General features: G+C 39.9%; 1 protein-coding gene across 2 annotated transcripts in view; it reads right to left on the reverse strand.

The window, feature by feature from the left end:
* Window positions 1–256: 256 nt before the first annotated feature.
* The window catches only part of LOC102781165 (glucose-6-phosphate exchanger SLC37A1-like), a 44,423-nt gene continuing 22,398 nt past the window's right edge, over window positions 257–22,281 (reverse strand). For both annotated transcript variants that reach the window (XM_087836300.1, XM_087836301.1), the window contains 7 exons: window positions 6,469–6,554; window positions 5,601–5,649; window positions 4,737–4,810; window positions 4,530–4,608; window positions 4,041–4,138; window positions 3,586–3,650; window positions 257–1,961 (listed from right to left, as the gene is read on the reverse strand). In XM_087836300.1, the coding sequence (XP_087692426.1) occupies window positions 1,946–1,961; window positions 3,586–3,650; window positions 4,041–4,138; window positions 4,530–4,608; window positions 4,737–4,810; window positions 5,601–5,649; window positions 6,469–6,554 (467 nt within the window). In that variant the 3' untranslated portion in view covers window positions 257–1,945. The remainder of the gene's footprint in view (window positions 1,962–3,585; window positions 3,651–4,040; window positions 4,139–4,529; window positions 4,609–4,736; window positions 4,811–5,600; window positions 5,650–6,468; window positions 6,555–22,281) is intronic.

A 22,281-nucleotide genomic window follows, 5' to 3' on the forward strand; every position in this document is an offset into this window, starting at 1 on the left:
TGGAATAAATGTGTTATTAGCTAATTTCAAAGATCAACATGTAGCTTTGGCTTTTCTCTATTGTTCATGTGCTTCTGTGTAACTTAGAGTCTGTCCCACTGAGTGGGATTCTCCTTGTCAGCTTACCATTTCCACAACACTTGCCACTTCCAGGTGAGTCCACATCATGTACAAATTAAAGTAAAAGCTGGCTTGCAGTAGCATACTACAAAACAGGCATCAGGAAACACAAGGTTCAACCAGTGAAAAAAGCACATGATTTATTTGTTTTCTCTACATAAATCAACTTCAAACCAAGTTCATTTCCATGGAAACTTAAAAAAATTGCCCTGCAAAAACCAAGAAAGGCACACAAGGTCTCAAGTATTAATCTTATCACTGACACATAACATTTACATGTGGTCTTGTTCCAAGGATATTGTCTTAAGAGTACAACCAAGATCCCCTTTAAAATACCGTTACATAAACCTATTTCACATCTTTTAAATACATACAATATATCACTCTTAATGATTAAAACATAAATCTGCAGAAAAATAAATCAATGTTTTAATTCATGATATACAGTTTGTGAATTTTTAATGTGTATAAGATCACGAGAACAAGAATTAAATGTAGTGTTTAGTCCTTCTCAATAAATATTCTTTAAATATTCTTTCCACTGTAAAACAGAAACAGTCTTATTAATCTGACATAAATAATCCCCCCCATCGCCACACAGATACACACACGCGCGTGTGTGTGTGTGTGTGTATAGAGAGAGAAAGAGAGAGATCAGCTACATTCAAGTTATTACTAAATCACAAACTACCACAGGACAATGGAAAAGGAAACAAAAATGATTTTCAAAATAAATACACATGTAAACGAAACCAATCCCATCATCTCTTTGGTTCAACGAGCTGGTCTTTGTTTTCCTTCTTCTCTTCAACAGATATGATGGAATTAGTTCTGCATCACTTTTTCCAGATGACTGCTATCAGATTAAGTTCATGTTTCAAAAAAGTTAACAGCTCTAGGCACGATATTAAGAAGTGGTTCTGTCCAGGTTTTGGGTAGAGGTATATGAATTTATCCCAGTACAACAATAAAAATAAAAATGTCAGTATGGGCATAGAGTCCTCCTCATAAGCCTCAAACTTTGACAGACAGCTCACATGGCACCAAATAAATGAACTGTATGAAAATTTTGCCAATACAAACACCAACAATATAAAACACTATTCATACAAAAAAGACAGTAAGGACACAAAGACCTAGCAACCTGTGGTGTTTCCAGTTTTAGTGGTTCTAATTGGCAGAACTACAATCGTTAAAGTGCTATTTATCATGAAGTCCTGGGCGAGTACAGTGTTACCTGAGACTCTATCATGTATGTTTTCTGTATATTTGCTACAGAACTACACAGGAAGTAAAGTATGCATGCTTGCTGTTTTTGTAGCAGGTCTGACGTTATTTTAGTCCTGGCAACGACCCCAGCTTTGATGAAGCTCTTAATTCTGTGATTGATAGCTTTAAAAAACAACTATCAAAGCTAGGTACCACTGTAAAAGGCACAAAATTACAAATAGCCCCTTAAATTAATTGGACAGGTAAGGTTGAAAAAGTTCCAACATACAAGTGAGCAGCAAGACATACCAGTCATCAAGTTCAAACTGAATTCAAGGGCTAAGAGGGACATTGGGAAGTTATGCAAGTACAGTAAGTGCACATGAGACTTTTAAACTGTGTGCCGCGCTGCTTGCTCAGCGCAGCAGCTGCAACTTCAGTCATAGGTCTTCATCAGTAAAGCACTGCAGCATGATTGTAGGCGCACACAAGCATATACGCTGGTTTATTAACAATCAGTTTCATCTGTCAGGACAGTCCAGTCACAATCCATATCAGCCTTAAGTGGTTTCATTGCACTCTGCGTGTATGTGTGTACGCAGTGCAATCAAAGTGCTCAGTGTTCCTTCAACCTGTGAACAAGAGACAAACATTAACGCTGTGTTGATAAGTTGAGTCATTAAGCTTTACAGTCAACACCAGTGAACTTCCTGCCCATGAGAGAACATTACAGTTGGTTTGTTTTTAGGAAATAAATCACATGTGAACACATGTTATGTTCACATTCAGTCCCCGAGAACACATAGTCGATCACTGACTGTAGTCGTACAAGGACAAGAATATTCGAGTCATGAACCAAGTTTGGACTGTTTTTTAAGAAACTCAAGTATAAGCTCAACCAAACTCACATACAAAAAATAAGAAAAATAAAGTGAATAAGATCTTTAATGTGTAACATGTCTGGTGCTGGTCTTCCATAAACTTACAAGACCATAGAAGAATTTGGCACAGAGACATCAGCAACATAATTTTAAATTATGTCTGAGTTATTTCAGATGTGCAGTTCTTGTGTAAACCTTCTGAACTACAGCCAGCCCAAACCAACCAAACACTCTGTGTGTTTGGTTGGTTTGGTTGGTTGGTTAGTTTTAAATCTTTTGAAAGCCTGACACTTAGCTTGCATCTTAGCCAGAAAATTCAAAAAAACAGTTTTATTTGCTGTAATCCATCGTCCACCTGGTTCTTACTCAGAGTTTCAAATAATTTTAAAATGATTATTGTGGGTGACTCTAACATGCATGTAGATAATGACAACGACAGCTGAAACGCATCATTTTATCTGTTATTAGACTGAACTCAATCTCATCCCAGCAAACTTTGTGAAACCCAACAGCTGCGTCATTCTCAAAACTTTTGGCCACAACTGTATATTCGGCATGTCTAACTGAAGACATGCTCCTGTTCGGCCTTCAGGTTATTATCTCCCTTTTTTGTTTTCTGCTGCTTTCAATCAGCTCTGTGGCCATTCTGACTGAAAGGAGTTTAGTTCCTGGTTTTATTCTTGCTGTCAAACCATCGTGGACCCTGCGGCCCCATTTAAAAACCAGACAGCCTAAAGCTAAACCTGAGCCTTGGTTTAATGACTCATGCTGTCAGGAGGAAATGTCGCAGAGCACAACACAGATAGGAAAGATTAAACTACAGGTGTCGTTTTACATTTTAAAAGACTGCCGGCGTCATTATTGCAACGCTATCAAAAAGCCAAAAAAGAAATATTTTGCAAATATCATTTCCTCCAAAGGCCATAACTCACATGTGTCATTTAACACTACTGACTCTGTCCTTAATGCTCCACAGAATGTCTGTTTAAGCTTCTCCTGATATATGCAATAATTTCCTGAGCGTTTTTATTAAAAGGCTGCCACCACCAGGGCTATAGATCATAGTGATTAAGCCTATTTATTTTGGGGGGCAAAGCCAGTGTTCACACTCATCATGTTGTATTTAATCCATATGAGTAGAATTCAATTTTATTATCTGCATGTTTGAAAGTTCTGCATTTCTTTTGATAATATAAACATTGAAGTACTTCTCAGTGTATTATAACTGTTTTGTTATAAAAAAACAAAACAAAAAAAAAACAGCAGCCCAACATTTGAACATCAAATTAATGCAGATACACAAGAATTACAGTACAGCACCAAAAGCAGCAGTCAGGCTGAGTATAATCATGATCGAGATAACAGGAGGACTTACTCTACAGTGGAGATAGGATGGGATTTAGATGAGGCCAGCTCCTTTGTCACGAGCCGTAGCAAAAGCTGCAAGGTTACACATTAGTATGAGCATCTGTTTGCTCATCTGTGAGCATTTTATTGGGCATCAGAAACAAGGGTAAAAACACAACATTGTCTTATTTTTCTCATCTCTAGCTCCTGAGCTAAATATCTGACTTTTCACTGGTTCACCAGCTGGTCTCTGCATCTGTCTGCTCTTTGCTCCTGAGCAGGTAGTGACTGATGGATTTTCTGAAAACAACTGCTTGTTGTTACAAAAAACCTTTACAGCAGCAGTGACTGAACCAAAGAGCTGGAAAACTATCAGTGTGTTCAAAGAGGCCAGTATTCTGTGCTAATGTGCACATAGGTGCCAATTTTTTGCTTTCGTTTTGTCATTTTGTAATCTTATATGATGCAAGTTAAAGGCCTTACCAACAGAGCAAGAAAGTCAGCAGTCATCAGCATGTAGAAGACCTGATCCCAGCCGCCTGCAGACAGAAGTCCAGCTAACAGCGGGCCAAGTGCTGCGCCTGACATCCCAAACATGAACAAGATTATTCGTGTACATGAATCCTCTCTTCACATTTCTACATGGGATGATTATAAATGAGCAAAAATAACACAAGGCATGCTAACATAATCATCATTAAATGGTAACTAAAGTGATATTTGTATCGTTTATTATCATCAAATCCAACAAAGCCAGAGCTTCGTTGTTTAGCCTGAGCCAATGAGCCCTCATTACCCTGAACACGCAATTGTACACAAATTTAAAATCAATTCTTGGCTGAGGATTCATGCACTTGTTAAATGTAATTATTAACAATTATTACTATCATACATATCACTAATAGGACCCTAATAAGACCCCTCATTCTCATCCAAACAAGCTGTAAACATAAGCTGAGCAGCAGTACTGACCTACAGATCCTGTGCCATCAATGATGGCTGTGACTGTAGACAGTGCTCTGGCGTTGCCTTTCAGGCTCTTGTGGGTGCCCTACAGCCAAATAGAAGAAAGGGGGGCAGAGAAAAGACGACAAGGGGAGAATGTGATTTTAAAATGAAATAAATGATGATTTACAAACACAATCAAACTCGAATTACAGTAGTGTTAAACATCCTTACCAAATCAGCAGACACTGCAGTTGTGATGAGCGCATATGGTCCATTCACTAGACCTCCGCACACTAACAGCATCCCTGAAGCACACAGATTAAGGAAGTTTTATCCTGGTTGTAAGGAATGGAAATTCTGCAACCACTGAAATCTTACTGCTGGAAACAAATGCATGCAGGCTGAGGTGTTTGTGTCCTCCACAAACCTGCCGGTAGTGTCTTACTAGCATGTGCACTTCTCTTCATTAGAATGGGTGTTCATGTAATTACAGTAAACGTGAGCTGATATTGCTCTGAAGGCACTACATTGTATCCCATAATGCCAACTTCCCTTGACCATCAGCAGCTCAGAGGGAATAACCAAGAGTCGTCATTTATGCCACAGTAAACAAGTCACTTGTGTTTATTTAGATTTGATTGGACATTCAATCGCTGACTGATAACCTACTGTAATAAATGCAACCAGCTCATGTGACTAAATTTGTACGGACCTCAGCACCTGGAGACAAAGGGCGAGATAACTCTAGTGCTGATATGAATTTATTTATTGTCCGTCTCGTGAATCAAAGTGGGTGCTGGTTCCACAGAAGGCGGCCAGAAAGCTGCAGGCTCTGCCTCCCATTCTACTTTAAGTAACCTGGGAACCAGGAGTAAGCCTGCAGTATGAGAGGAATTTGTTTGGCTTCTGTTTGAACAAACAACACATGACAGGTCTGGACTGCAGGCCGCTTTTGAACCTTTTACTGCAGAGCCATACTACTGAAGCATATGCTAACATGCCTTTATCCTTTCATTTACATGTATTACAATTAAGGAACAGAAAATTGTTCCAGACCTACTGATTAACTATCATTCAGTGGTAGCATGTTCTTACCAATCATTGGCCCCAAACCAAACTCACTGATCATGGAGAAGCCGTAAAGCTGCAGGAAAAGAATAAAACAGGACAGTTAACGCTCACATGTCTAATATCACCTCATACTCTTACATGTAAGCCTTTTACTATAAAAATAGCATGAAATGTGTTGTAATCTTTGCTCCTCAGCAATTATACTCACTGGACACTTTATAGGGGACACTTGTTCAACAAGTTGTTAACGCAAATACACAGCCAATCACATGGCAGTAACTCAATTTAGGGATGTAGACAAGGTCAAGATGCTGATGTTTAAACTGAGCATCAGAAAGGGAAAAGAGGTGATATAAGTGTCTGTGAACATGGCGTGGTTGTTGGCTGGTCGGCGCTGATGATGGCTGATGTCAGATGGGGGTCACTCCTCTCAGCAGTAAACTGAGGCTACATTTACTGTCCAAAATTTGGACAGCAAAAAACTGCACAGATTTGGTATTTTGAGACAGTTTCTGTCTGCTAGTTTTTTCACATGTGAAGTGAGTTCACTGTGCTCAAAGGGTCTCTGCAGTCACCAGATCTCCACCTGACAGTGTGCCTTCAGGATGTACTGGAACAGAAAATATACTTTCTAGACAATCAGCCAACAACTGAAGAATGTTTTGAGGACCTATCGATCTATGAAATGAAGAATCGCGGTAGTTCTGAAGGCAAAACGGAGCCAACCTGCACCACCTAATGAAGGGACTGTGTCAAGTGCTGCACAGCAGGGGGAGCCAAAAACCTGGTCTAATCTCCCCTGTGCAGGCTTCATAATCAAAGAGTGTTCTCACAGTCTTGCAGCACACAGTGGAAGATGTTTCCTGACTGTTGCAGTACAGTGAAGACTTACTGTAGGAGCAGCTAGCAGTAACATGACTGCACAGGTGGTGGCTCGCTTCCCCAATTTATCAGAGATCACGCCTGCTAAGACGCCCTCTATACGACAGAAAGACACATTCAGTCGTTAATCATCATAATACTTCATGGTAATCATATTGTACATTGCTTCATAAACCCTGACAGCTGGTCTCTATCGGGGTTAATTATCACAAACCTAAAACCACAGACATGCAAAACATGCACGAAGCTTCCAGGTCTGAAAAGTGAAGCTGAATAGATTTTAAACCTGCATTCTGTCTGAAGGCCAGCAGGGAGAGACTCTTTCTGTGTATGCACAGTGTGCATGTCTATGGGAAAATGTCCCTCTGTTCTTTTGCTCTGTAAACTGCATGGCTTCATTTTCTAGATCACAAATCTGTATATTAGTAGAACCTGGGACCATTTCGTGGCCTTTGCGTTTTTTAATTCCACGCCATTTCCACTGTGTTTAATGGAACATAGCCAAATTTTCAAACATGTATTTTTTTTTTCATTTTATTTTAAAATTTCAGTCTGAGTTTCTTAAATGAGCTTAAATGGCTGAGCTAAAGGCATACATCCACTATCGAACCTCGTGGCCGATTTCTGCCCCATTGAAACCCATTATAAATGCTATTTTTCATACCACCATTATTTTTACAAAGGTTAATGTGATTGTCTCAGTTATGGTGCCATTTTGGAGTCCGGACCTTAAACCTGTAATTTTTCCATTTGTCCATCAGATGGCGCCATTTTTTCATATTTCAAGCAATGAACGAACTTCAGCCAAAATTAAAGATTTTGAGCGTGTCGTTCTGCAATAAAAAGTGTAACTGTGCTTTTTTTAAAAATATAAAGGCCTTTATGTCTAAAAAAAAAAGAAAAAAAGATACAAACACACTTTTTCTTTCAAAAGTATTTTCTCTCAGACGGCCACACTGCAATATAAACAAATTAAATAAAATCAAGGACCAAAACCAAAGATTTATTTATTGCTTTTCCCCAACAACATTTTAACCAACAGGAAGAGAGAGTTCAAATAAAATAAAGGAGAAAATTAATAAAACAAATTTAAAAAATAATTTGAGTGTATAATAGTAATGTATGTACATTATATATGAATAGTGTTAGGGTAACATATAGATATAGTTATTCATACTCTCCCATGTAGATCAGTCAAATATTATTACAGGAAGAAAATAAAAAAATAAATAAAATATATATATATATATATATATACATATATATCTATACACACACACATATACACACACACACACATATATACATATATATACATATGCACACATATATATGTACATGTATACAGATAAATAGAACAAAACAAAACAAACCTCCCCCCCCAAAAAAAACAAAAAAAAAACAAAAAACAAAAAAAAACACACAAACAACAACAAACAAAAACAAACAAACAAACAAACAAAAAAACAAACAAAAAAAAAAACCACAAGGGTTAACAGATAGTGCTCCAGAAAAGTATAAAACAAGTATAACATAGTGAGACATAGGTTTAAGTGCATTATTCCAGGACTTCAGGCTGAAGTTTAGTCCAAGGGTGTCAAATTAATTAGAGAGGCATCTGAACTAACGGTTGCAGTGATAAACTGTGTCCTCTTCAGTTCCAGTCCATTTAATTTCACTTCTCTTCTCCTGTCCTATTGAGCAGTCCAGCACTCGCAGGCCCCCCAGGTTCTCTTTAATAGCTGCAACACTACTTCTCCCATACAGGTTGAATGGATATAGTCATTTCTATTCACTATCGATCGTCTCCTCACTTTCCAAAAATAACAAAAAATTTCCCCACATTTTTTTAAAGGAAGCATGTTTACCCTTTATCATAGACGTAAGTTTCTCCAAAGCAAGGGATTTTGACAGTGTCGATAACCAAGTTCTCAGGTGTGGTCTACTAATGGATCTCCATGATTTGGCTATGCTATATTTCGCCTGTAACAGGCAGAAGATTGTGGTTTTTTGGTTAACCTTACTCAGCTGGATTTCAGCGGGGAAAATTCCTAGAATGCATAGTTTAGGACACAGTTTCAGCTTGACACTTGTAATATGCGCAATTACATCTAAAACTTCTTTCCAAAACTTTTGGATTTTTGAGCATTCCCATAGGCAATGCATCAGTGTGCCTTTTTCCCCACATTTAACACATATGTCTGGGGTTTTGGGGTCAAATTTGTTTAATAATGTTGGGGTGATATATGTTCTCATTAACCATTTATACTGAATTAGTTTAAATTGGGTGTTTATAGATTGTGTTTGGGCTTTCAAGCAGGCTTTTTGCCATTCCTCTGTAGTTATTCTACACTCTAAGTCTTGACACCATGCAAGTCTTTCTTTTTCTGAGGATGTTTGAGAGCCGTCTCTGAGGTTGCTGTAAAAACGGGATATTAAACCCTTCTTCAGCTGATGGTTTATTGCTATGTCCTCTAATGAGTTTATAGTGGGCAATGTTAAGGATTTTTGAGTTTTTGAAATGAAGCTTCTGATTTGAAGAAATTTGAAAAAGTGTTTAGTTGGAATGCCAAATTTCTCTGTCAAGCCATTAAAACATAGTAGGGTGTCCTTGTCAAATAGGTCTGCAACTTTGCACAGGCCTCTGACGGCCCACATTTTAAAGCCCAAATCTTTCCAGCCGGGTTTAAAGGCCCTATTGCCCCAGATAGGTGAGAATTGGGATAGTGCTGGCGTTTCATCTTTAAACTTGAGTGCGTCGAACCAGACACGGATAGTATTTTTAACAAAGAGGTTTGGTGTATTTTTCATCAGATCTTTATACTTTGCGGAGTACAAGTAAGTGCTGAGCGGTAAGGGGGTAGTGCTTGTCCTTTCTAGATTTACCCAGGGTAAGGTTGTTGTTGAAAACCAGCATGAGGCCGCAGAAAGCTGGGCAGCCCAGTAGTACCATTTGAGGTTTGGAACACACAGACCTCCCCTGTCATACGGGAGATATAGTAGCGAGAGGCGCAGTCTGGCTCGTCTGTTATTCCAAATGAATTTAATGAATATTGTTTTTGCCTTTGTGAAGAAGTCATCTGGAGGGCTGAGAGGAATGACTTGGAAGAGATATAAAAATTTTGGAAGAACGTTCATCTTGAGAATATTTACACGTCCAATCAAAGAGATTGGCAGCATAGACCATCTATTGATTAAGTCAACAACAGAGTTGATAGTGGGAGTGTAATTTGCATGTACCAAATCGTTAATTTTTGGTGTGATTTTTATACCTAGATAGGTAAGACTGTCTCTGGCAACTTGAAACATTGTTTGAATAGGTGGTTTAATTCTTTCAGAATGTTTAAAGAAGAGGATGGCCGACTTAGATTCATTAATTTTATAACCGGAGATATTGCCAAAGAGATTAATTGTTTTGAGTAACTGGGGAATTGAGCTCTTTAATTTGGACAGCATTAAGATAATGTCATCCGCGAATAATCCAATTTTGGACTCAATATTATTTGTTCTAATGCCAGAGATATTTTGATTGCTCCTTATCGCAATAGCCAATGGTTCTATTGCTAGGACGAAAAGAAGAGGCGAAAGGGGACAGCCTTGACGTGTACCTCTGCCTAGATAGAATGGTCTAGATATGATATTGTTAGTTCTAACTGAGGCTATAGGTTTATCATATAATATTTTGACCCAGGTCATGAAATAACTGCCAAAGCCAAATTGAGACAGTACCTTATAGAGGTAGTTATGTTCGACCCTATCAAAAGCTTTTTCTGCGTCCAAGGAGAGCAGAGCCATGTCTGGATGTTCTGAATTTGAGTAAAGTACATTCAGTACTCTGCGAATACCATGCTGCGCTTGCCGGCCTTTTACAAAACCATTCTGGTCAGTATCAGCAAGAAGATGAAGGTACCGTTCAAGTCTGTTTGCCAGTACTTTACTTATTATCTTGGCGTCAGAGTTTATTAATGAAATTGGTCTATAAGATTCACATTTTGTGGGTGGTTTCCCAGGCTTAGGGAATACCGTTATGAGAGCATTACGCAAGGAGGGGGGAAGCTCTTTTAAATCATAACTTTCCACTAGCATGTCGTACAGAGGGCGTACTAATTTGTCTTTAAATATTTTGAAAAGGTCTAGTGGGATTCCATCTGGGCCGGGAGTTTTTCCCATTTTTAATTTATCAATTGCAATCGACAGTTCACTCATAGATAACTGAGAGTCTAATTCGCATCGAGCTTCTTCAGAGAGTGAAGGGATGCTTATTGAGTCAAAGAAGGATTCTAGTGATTCTTGAGTCGCATCTCTTATTGAGGTATATAATTGTGAGTAGTAGAGTTCAAAGAGTTCATTTATTCTGTGAGGATCTGTGGTGTTTTCGTCTGCAGTTCTAATTTCATTTATCGTTTGTTCGTTCAGTAGCGTTTTTATGCGCCATGCCAAAAGTTTTCCTGCCTTCTCTCCCTGGTCATAATAGGTCTGTCTCAGTCTAAGTAGTCCTGCTGAGGCTTTCTCAGTAGTTAATTTATCATATTTTGCTCTCAATCTTAAAAGTTTTTGTTGTTTTTCTTTAGAGTCATTTAGGTTTATCTCAAGTTCCACTTCTTTTATTTGACCTTCGAGGTCCAACATCTCAGTATAATTTTTATTTGCTTTGTTTTTGGTGTAGCTTATCATCTGCCCACGAATAAAAACCTTAAAGGCTTCCCATCTTACTGAGGCTGTAGTTTCGGATTTATTAAAGTAGAAATAGTCATCAATATTTTTGCCTACATATTCCAAGAATTTTTGATTATGCACCCAGTGTGGTTTTAAACGCCAAATAGGATTACGTCTAAGAGCTGTTGTGACTGAGAAGTTAAGCGTAGTTACAGTTTTTTCTGATTGCTTAAGCACATTTTTTGTAACTATTGGCTATTTTTGCAAAACTCTACACACAAATAAAAAAACCTGTCACCCAATTATCAAAACATTGTAGTTCTCTTGCAAAAGCGAACACAGCTAGATTAACTCTTCACACCTTCGTAAAAATGGTGTTTTCGTATCAAACAGTACACACAAGCCATCATCTACTAAGCACACAATGCGCCAACTGCACACTGATGGTATGAATACAAAACACATCTGGCTTTTGCTTTCTCTGTGCACAAGGTAGGCTATGTCAGTTTGAGCTCATACTTTTGTCATAGATCCGTAAGCATAGAGGGATCCAAACTTCAAGTACTGGTGTTTATTCACACACATCAAAACAAACACAAGTGTTTATTACCAAGTATAGGATTATTTGCAATCGCCATATTGACTATATGGGTTTCTTGGTCTGCAGTGAACATGCTTCCTCTGCCCCAGCATCTGGTCGTCTAGCAATTCTGTAAAGTAACAATTTCAGTATTTTTACATCTATGGTATTGTTGTGTTTCTCATCAGCATATGGCAGTGCTACAAATCTTAGTGCAAAGTGACTGTACTAACGATTCTCATTTCAAAATATCCTTATGATGCTTGCTACAGTGTAGCGGCTTGAGTTAGGCTGGACCCGTTGGCCAGCTCCCCTCAGGGTCATTCCACAGTTGATTACATGGTCCACTAATGTAGCTCTGATGTCATCAGCAAGTCTATTTCTTACTCTTCTTACCCTTCCTCTCCCCCCTCCTCGTCCTCCTCTCCCCCCTCCTCGTCCTCATCTTGCTCCTCCTTGTCCTTGTCATCCTCTTCGTCTTACTTCTTCACCTCCACGTCCTCTTCCTCGGCCTCCTCTACTTCTCACTCTTCCTGCTCCCTCGATTGTACTCCACACACAGAGCTTACCTGTATTATAGTGCTTAGGCTGATTGCAAAGTGAACTAATTATCTAAAAAAGTTTTCACATGTGACAGTGTGCCAGACAGTTGGCAAAATAGTGTAAATAATGGCCTTAAATGTGTATAGTTTTGCTAGGAGTGCATTGATCATTTGGAAATTGAGTGTAAAGCAGTGAGTTGTGTTTACAGTTCTGCAAAAAGAGTGCTGTGTAGTGGATTGTAGCTACAGGTTTGCAAAGTGTGTGTTACAAAATGGCAAACTAAGTGCAAAGCAGTGTTTGTGCTTTTAGTTTTGCAAACTCAGTGAGTGGTTTTGCTATAAGTATTAATAGTTTTAGAAATTGTGCTATAAGAATCACAGTTAGGGTTTAAGCATTCAGAAAAAACTGTAATGAGTGGTCAGATATAAGCACACTTTTATATGAACAGCTGTTAATTCTGGGGATAAGAGAGTTTGAAATAAGAAAATAATCTATGCAACTGCGGCTATTATGACTGGCTGAATAGCAGGAGTATTCTCTCCCTGTTGGATTTTTAAATCTCCATATATCTTTAAGATTCAATTCAGACATAAAGTGTTGTATGGCTTGTCTAGATTTTGGATGAGAAGAGTCTGAACCTGATGATCTATCAAGCTCAGGTTCTAGGGTACAGTTAAAGTCCCCCCCAACAATTATCTCACCGTGGAGGGCTGCAATAGAGAGGAATAGATTGTTGTAAAAGGTGAAGTCGTCGATATTGGGGCCATATAAATTAACTAAAATTAAGTCTTGGTTCAGCACGGAGCATTGTAGGATGATGAATCTCCCTGCAGGGTCTAAGATGTTTTTTTTTACAGTTTTTTCTGATTGCTTAAGCACATTTTTTGTAACTATTGGCTATTTTTGCAAAACTCTACACACAAATAAGAAAACCTGTCACCCAATTATCAAAACATTGTAGTTCTCTTGCAAAAGCGAACACAGCTAGATTAACTCTTCACACCTTCGTAAAAATGGTGTTTTCGTATCAAACAGTACACACAAGCCATCATCTACTAAGCACACAATGCGCTAACTGCACACTGATGGTATGAATAAAAAACACATCTGGCTTTTGCTTTCTCTGTGCACAAGGTAGGCTATGTCAGTTAACTTCAAGTACTATTACAGTTTTTTCTGAATGCTTAAACCCTAACTGTGATTCTTATAGCACAATTTCTAAAACTATTAATACTTATAGCAAAACCACTCACTGAGTTTGCAAAACTAAAAGCACAAACACTGCTTTGCACTTAGTTTGCCATTTTGTAACACACACTTTGCAAACCTGTAGCTACAATCCACTGCACAGCACTCTTTTTGCAGAACTGTAAACACAACTCACTGCTTTACACTCAATTTCCAAATGATCAATGCACTCCTAGCAAAACTATACACGTTTAAGGCTATTATTTACACTATTTTGCCAACTGTCTGGCACACTTTCACTTGTGAAAACTTTTTTAGATAATTAGTTCACTTTGCAATCAGCCTAAGCACTATAATACAGGTAAGCTCTGTGTGTGGAGTACAATGGAGGGAGCAGGAAGAGTGAGAAGTAGAGGAGGCCGAGGAAGAGGACGTGGAGGTGAAGAAGTAGGAAGAAGAGGACGACAAGGACAAGGAGGAGCAAGATGAGGACGAGGAGGGGGGAGAGGAGGACGAGGAGGGGGGAGAGGAAGGGTAAGAAGAGTAAGAAATAGAATTGCTGATGACATCAGAGCTACAATAGTGGACCATGTAATCAACTGTGGAATGACCCTGAGGGGAGCTGGCCAACGGGTCCAGCCTAACTCAAGCCGCTACACTGTAGCAAGTATCATAAGGATATTTTGAAATGAGAATCGGTTAGTACAGTCACTTTGCACTAAGATTTGTAGCACTGCCATATGCTGATGAGAAACACAACAATACCATAGATGTAAAAATACTGAAATTGTTACTTTACAGAATTGCTAGACAACCAGATGCTGGGGCAGAGGAAGCATGTTCACTGCAGACCAAGAAACCCATATAGTCAATATGGCGATTGCAAATAATCCTATACTTGGTAATAAACACTTGTGTTTGTTTTGATGTGTGTGAATAAACACCAGTACTTGAAGTTTGGATCCCTCTATGCTTACGAATCAATGACAAAAGTATGAGCTCAAACTGACATAGCCTACCTTGTGCACAGAGAAAGCAAAAGCCAGATGTGTTTTGTATTCATACCATCAGTGTGCAGTTGGCGCATTGTGTGCTTATTAGATGATGGCTTGTGTGTACTGTTTGATACGAAAACACCATTTTTACGAAGGTGTGAAGAGTTAATCTAGCTGTGTTCGCTTTTGCAAGAGAACTACAATGTTTTGATAATTGGGTGACAGGTTTTCTTATTTGTGTGTAGAGTTTTGCAAAAATAGCCAATAGTTACAAAAAATGTGCTTAAGCAATCAGAAAAAACTGTATTCACACACATCAAAACAAACATAAGTGTTTATTTCCAAGTATAGGATTATTTGCAATCGCCATATTGACTATATGGGTTTCTTGTTCTGCAGTGAACATGCTTCCTCTGCCCCCAGCATCTGGTCGTCTAGCAATTCTGTAAAGTAACAATTTCAGTATTTTTACATCTATGGTATTGTTGTGCTACAAATCTTAGTGCAAAGTGACTGTACTAACTGATTCTCATTTCAAAATGTCCTTATGATGCTTGCTACAGAGTAGTGGCTCGAGTTAGGCTGAACCCGTTGGCCAGCTTCCCTCAGGGTCATTCCACGGTTGATTACATGGTCCACTATTGTAGCTCTGATGTCATCAGCAATTCTATTTCTTACTCTTCTTACCCTTCCTCTCCCCCCTCCTCGTCCTCCTCTCCCCCCTTCTCATCCTCCTCTTGCTCCTCCTTGTCCTTGTCGTCCTCTTCATCCTACTTCTTCACCTCCACGTCCTCTTCCTCGGCCTCCTCTACTTCTCACTCTTCCTGCTCCCTCCATTGTACTCCACACACAGAGCTTACCTGTATTATAGTGCTTAGGCTGATTGCAAAGTGAACTAATTATCTAAAAAAGTTTTCACAAGTGAAAGTGTGCCAGACAGTTGGCAAAATAGTGTTAATGATAGCCATACATGTGTATAGTTTTGCTAGGAGTGTGTTGGAAATTTGGTAATTGAGTGTAAGCAGTGAGTTGTGCCTACAGTTTTGCAAAGTGTGTGTTACAAAATTGCAAACTGAGTGCAAAGCAGTGTTTGTGCTTTTAGATTTGCAAACTCAGTGAGTGGTTTTGCTATAAGTATTAATAGTTTTAGGAATTGTGCTATAAGAATCACAGTTAGGGTTTAAGCATTCAGAAAAAACTGTAATACACATGGGCACTGATTTATGAATGAGTGTTGCCACTCCTCTAGCATGCGTTGAGAAGTGGCTAGAGAAAACCTGACCTGGCCATCTCCTCCTTATCCGGGCAATTTCACTCGCAAGTAAGTGTGTTTCTTGAATAAAGACTATCTTTGGGTGATATTGTTTAATTCTATCCATTACTCTTTTCAGTTTAATACATTTCCTAAGGCCTCTTACATTCCAGGAAATTAGTTCAATATTTGAATAACTACTCATACAGTTTGTGCCCTTAGTAACCTAAACCTGACTACATCTCGTCTCTCCTGTCGGAACTCACAAATTATTATTTCAAGAGCACTACACTTTAAAGACAAACTCTTACAAACAAAAAAACAAAAAAACAAAACAACCCAGAGACCTCCCATCGGTGTAGATCTCAAAACCTTCCCCCCCAAAGTCATTACAGCTTGGTTATGCATCAGATCCATGAAAAGGAGCTGATAAAGCGTCCTATTATTGATTCGAAGCTTCAAACTTAGGTCCGACCGTATTAACTAAAGGAGTGGCCACATAATATAAATTGAATGAAAAGATTTAAATATAACATATCTAAGGCCATCTATATCATACCTGTACACCAACAGTCGCTGTAAGTCCGAACTGAAATTGTTCATCAGAATTGCACATTTTAGATATGTTAGATATGTAGATAGTGTTTCGGAGTGGGCGTGAATTTATCCCTCGTTTTGTTGGCGGAGTCTTCGTATGAAATCTTCCACCTCCGTTGGTGTGTGGAAAAGGAGCCTGTTGTCATGGTGGAAAATCCTCATTTTTGCTGGAAAGATCAGTCCGAAATTTATGTGCATTTCACGGAGTTGTTGTTTTACCTGGTTGTATTGTTTCCGTTGTTTCTGGACCTCCGTCGACAGGTCAGGGAAAAACATCACGTGATGTCCGTTGTGTATTATTTTTCCCTTCAGACGTGCCGCTCTCATCACCCTCATCTTGTCTTGATAATTCAAGAACTTCATGATGATCACACGGGGCGGGCCATTTGGGGTATTTCGGCCTTGTAGCCTGTGTGCTCGCTCAATGATAGGTGGGGATTGGAACGCGTCCCGTCCCAAAACGTCAACTAGCCATGTTTGCAAAAATATTGTGATTTCTCCTTGTTCGGTATTCTCGGGTAATCCGACGAGTCTCAGATTGGATCTCCGGCTTCTGTTTTCGAGGTCGTCCACTTTTAGCTGGAGTTCCTGAAGTTTCTTATGAAGGGAAGCCTCTTTACTTGTGAGGGAAGAGACGTCGTCTTCAACTTTGCTAATGCGAGTTTCTGCTGAGGTAAGCCTCTCTGAAAACACTCCAATTGCGTCTTTTATTTCTTGGTTTGATGTTATAACTTCTTGCAGTTGAGCAGTGAAGTGTATTTTCAGCGATTGAATTGCGGCCAAAACACTCGCCTCGGTCTGTTGGGCGCTAGCACTAGCTCCTTCCATCTTCTCGGTTTCAAGTTCGTTGCTAGCATCGTCATCTGATCCATCCTTTCCGGCTGTTTTAGATTTAAACCTATGTTTAGTTGGCATCCTAGCTGTTTAGATCAGGACCAAAGCTTAGGTCGGAGAGGAAGCCACTAAAAGGTTGACTTTTAACAGCTGTTTAGGCGTACTTAAAGGATGTTAAGGTCGGAGCTCGAAGTCTTGCTGCCGTTCAAGTGGACCAAAACCAAATTACTTAATTAAAAAATTAATTTTTTACCTTGAAATACAATTTTTTAAAACTGCTGCGGTTAAATCACCTATGACCCGGAAGTAGTTACTGACGGGAAGCCATTTGGTGCGTTTGTAAACAAACCCTGGAAGAGACGCATGTGAGATGGACGCGTTTTTTTTTTTTCTTTTTATCTCTTCAACGGTCACAAATCGGGTAGTGACACAACTATCTGCAAATTGTGAGCGAAGCGGAGATCCAAGGGAACCGTCACGGTGGAATTTCGAAAAACTTACGGACAATGGCGAGGCTGGCCACCGTTCTCGCGCACAAGTCGCCATTTGGTGACCTGTGCGCACCGAGAACGGTGGCGAAGTCTCGGGAATAAACACCCCGCTCGCAGTCGGGAGTACGAAAAGTGCTGATGTTTTCGTGAAAAGTAAACGTAAGTATTGTTACATTATTATTTTGAAGGTTACAACAGAAAATTATTAATTTTTAAATGTTACGATGGCCGTGACGTCCTGCCTATCTTTTTTCTTTGTTTACTATGCATGTAAACAAATAAAAATCCTCTAGTTTTATTGTGGATCCTCTAGTTTTATTGTCTATGCAGCAGATTACTTCTAAACGTAACGGTGTGTTCACACCGAACGCGATGGACGCGAATAGAGCGTCAGGTTTACATGTAAAGTCAATGGAAAAGCGCGATGACGCGCGATTGCAGGTCACGCTAAAATTCGGAAGCAGATTTGCGTCGCGAAAACGCCAAAACGCATGAAATGCGTGTCTGGCGCGTTTGACTCGCGAAAAACACCGCGCGTGAGTTTTTGTGTTGCATTTTGTGCATACCTGCGGTTTGCGTCTACCGCTCGAGTTGGAAAAATCTGAGCTCAAGCGTCAAATCGCGCCGCGACAACCAATCAGGAGCCTGGTGACGTGGGCTCTGACCTAGGTCAAAGGGGCAGATCCAGCCAAAGCCCTTGATTCTTCATTCAGTATGGAGGAAAAGCTCATCAGTGCCGTGGCTAATCACCCAGAGCTATATGATGCTAGCTACTACTTCTACCGAGACAGGAATAAAAAGGACCTAGCTTGGAGACACATAAGTGAGGAGATCGGGCAACCTGGTAAGTTCATTCCTTCTTCGTTTTAATTTTTAGACTGACCCGATGAACCCGCGCAAAAGCTAGCAAGCCCGCCTACTGTCCCGCTATTTTCCCACTGATGTACAAATACCTTTCCGCTAACAAGATAATGCGTTTATTCAGAGGACATCTGCAGGAGAAAGTGGAAGAGCCTCAGGGACACTTATAATAAGGAGAAGAAGACAGAGAAGGAGAAGAGGAGTGGGTCTGCAGCAGGATCGGGGAGAAGATGGAAGTTCTTCGCGGTCATGGGGTTTCTGGACCCCTTCCTCACCCCGCGGGAGACAAGCGGAAATATGGTGCGGACCGTGGAGAACTTCTCCCGAGGACCAGGGACAGCCCGAAGAGGCAGCAGGGGAGTGTCAGTCAGAAGGTATGTTTACAATGAATTAATGTACGCAGTTAATTTATGTGTGTTGTCATACAGGAACATATTTTGTTTATTAATAAACAGTATACAGTAGTCCCGCTGTTCATCCGTCACTGCCTCGCCTTTTCGTAGATTTTTTTAATTGCACCGTACAGCTTTCAACAATGCACATTGCATTCTGCAGCCCAAATGACAAATCTCCTCCGTGTCGTGTCTCCTGCGCTTGCCAAACTTATCATTTTTGGTTTTGATAACCATCACGTCCAATAGAAAAAAACAGCACAAAAACACTCATAACTATGACCCTCATTCGAAAATAGACACCTGCACCGGTGTTCCAGATCTACTGGCGTTTAGATCAACTGGCGTTGGTCGAACAGATGTGTGGCAGTCTTGCGTTTCAGGAACTGCTACCGAAAAACCAGCAAAAAAAACGCCAAATGTGTCATCTGTGACACTTGTGAGGTTATCTCAAACACACTCCGTCAGTCTGGATGCTTTTGAACAACAAAATGTTTAAAAATGTGGCGAGTTTACCTGGTGATATCCTCATGCGCGACGCGATCGTGAAAACAGCAAACAATTAACACCACGCCGGTGTTGTTCACAGGACAGCAAGAGTAAACGATCGGGAGACTCTTGTCGTCGTTATCGTTCCCCTCGCATGTTTTATTTTTCTGGTTTCAGCGTTTTTGCTTCACAACTAAAGCGAGCAGTTTACTTTGTGCACTAACATGGAGTCGAATCAACCAGCGCCACCTCTGGCCAAGTGCCACAGCCTACAGCCAGATCAACTTATGACACACATCTGCAGCACGTTTGAAATCGTTTCATGCACAATACATTTGTACTTTCATGCAAATACACCTTTGAAAAGAATGAAATGATATCATATATTCCTTATTGGCCTACATTTGTACAAAATTCCAAATTATATACACAAAGTCATAGAAATCACCACCCCTGTTCATCATGATTTTAATATTCTCTTTTTCCATAACAATGAAATACGCCTTGGACAAATATGACACATCAATATTTCATTAGTGTTGTCACATCACATCCTGTAAGCAGAGTCTGTCTGTGTCTTTTCTCTGGCTGGGGAGTTGGTAGTTATATACAGTCTGTATAAGTTCGGTTAATCTAATAAAAATTTGTAAGGAGATGGCAGTTACTGTGAATTTACAGCAGTTACACAGTGATTAGTAATAAACAGCCAGTGAGAGTGAGTGGATTTAAGAAAGTCAGTGACTCAGGTGTGGCGATTGGTTTGTCATCTGTTTTTGGGACTGGAGGAGACGTAGAAATCTTTTGTTTTAAATCTAAGTTAGGAAGATTCCTGTTTGAAAACAAGCACTTTTTGTGAGAAATGCAAGAAGTACATCTGCAGAAAGCACACAGTTACATTCTGTCCATCATGTGGACAAAACTGAAAATGTTGAACATTGAAAAACTGAGAACGTTGGGCCAGTTCAAAAGAAATGTGTTTGTAAGAGCGAAAAACCAAATTGTTCCTAAAATAGTTATGGAAAGTCTAACTGTTGTATGTCTGTGTTCTACATGTTTATCTCATGGAAAATAAAGTTGCTATTGTTTTATTGCAGTTTTTTGATAATTCTGAGTGGATTTACACAGTACAGATCTAAATGACCCGCAACAAAATCAATGTCAATTGTTTGTTCTTCAACATAATACAAGGGTTAATTTCCATAACTTGCTTATAATCTTCAATTTGTAGCAGATCGACAATCACATAGCAGAAGCAGTCTCCAATGGACGTCAGTCCACTGCTGCCATCTGTGGCCAAGTACCACAGCCTACTACTAGATTAACTTGTGACACATCTGCACCTGCTGCTATGATCACATTGAGTAGAGGCTGAGTGGCTGCACTTATCCCTGGTACATTCAGATCTACCCACAAACATGTTGACAGATGCAATCCCAGCAATGTGGATTGTCAACACTAAAAACAATCAGTAAGCAAAGACAACAGGGATAATTTTTTTCTGTTTATTTAGCATGCACAACATTTGTAGTCGCCTTCTGCACAGGGGAAGTCCACACACACTGTGTGGTACCACTTTCCACAGAAGGTGCATTCAATCTGAAAGATTGGATGAGATTGTTGGGGTCATTGTCTGACTGTTTATTACTAATCACCTGCTGTACATTCACAGTAACTGCCATCTCCTTACAAATGTTTATTAGATTAACCATACTTATACAGACTGTATATAACAACCAACTCTAAAATCTTTGTTCGCAGAGAAAAGACACAGACAGACTACGCTAACGACATGTGATGTTACAACACTAGTGAAATATTAGTGTCATTTCACTCTTTTCAAAGGTTTATTTGCATGACGCACAAACAGACACGATTGAAAGGTACAAATGTGTTGTGCATGAAACGAATTCAAACGTGCTGCAGATGTGTGTCACAGGTTGATCTGGCTGTAGGCTGTGGCACTTGTCCAGAGGTGGCGCTGGTTGACTCGAGTCCATGTTAGTGCACAAAGTAAACTGCTCGCTGTAGTTGTGAAGCAAAAACGCTGAAACCGGAGTAATAAAACATGCGAGGGGAACGATAACGACGACAAGAGTCTCCCGATCGTTTACTCTTGCTGTCCTGTGAACAACACCTGCGTGGTGTTAATTGTTTGCTGTTTTCGCGATCGCGTCGCGCATGACAATATCACCAGGTAAACTCGCCACATTTTTAAACATTTTGTTGTTCAACAGCATCCAGACTGACGGAGTGTGTTTGAGATAACCTCACAAGTGTCACAGGTGACACATTTGGCATTTTTTTTGCTGGTTTGTCGGTAGCAGCTCCTGAAACGCAAGACTGCCACACATCTGTTCGACCAACGGCAGTTGATCTAAACGCCAGTAGATCTGGAACACCGGGAGCAAAAAAGGCGCACAAAAGTGGCGCCCCAGACAGAGAAAAAGCGCGGCATAATACTTTTACGTTTTAAAATCGACAAAAGTTTGCACTTTGAGAATCAACTTGTGAGAACTGGGACTACTGCTCATGTGCTGCAATAAATGAGAGACCACTGTATATAAAAGTATATAATATTCTCTATGACTATTGTCTTCAACCTGTTAACATTTATTATTGTCTTGATAGAGTCAAGTAATCATGCAGCAGAGTCCTCCCCTGTCTCTTCTCCTGGCTCCCCAGTCCCTGGTCCCTCAGCTCCTGCTGCTGCACCCACAGGTATGAACATCAAGCACTGATAGCTTTTTACTTGCTTGAATTCCCTTGTGATCACCTTTACTAAATATCTACAACCAATCTGTTTATATCATGTTTTTTTCAATTTTGAAAATGAAAATCTAGTAGCAGCCTTCTCATTACTTTGTGTTGTTTTGTGCTGTGGTTTTACAGGCCCACAGAGGGGGACGGGTCCCAGGACGGTCCATCGGCGGTGGAGCTGGCCATCC

The sequence above is a fragment of the Neolamprologus brichardi genome, chromosome 23 (assembly GCF_056152115.1).
Source record: "Neolamprologus brichardi isolate AB-2024 chromosome 23, ASM5615211v1, whole genome shotgun sequence".
NCBI lineage: Eukaryota > Metazoa > Chordata > Actinopteri > Cichliformes > Cichlidae > Neolamprologus > Neolamprologus brichardi.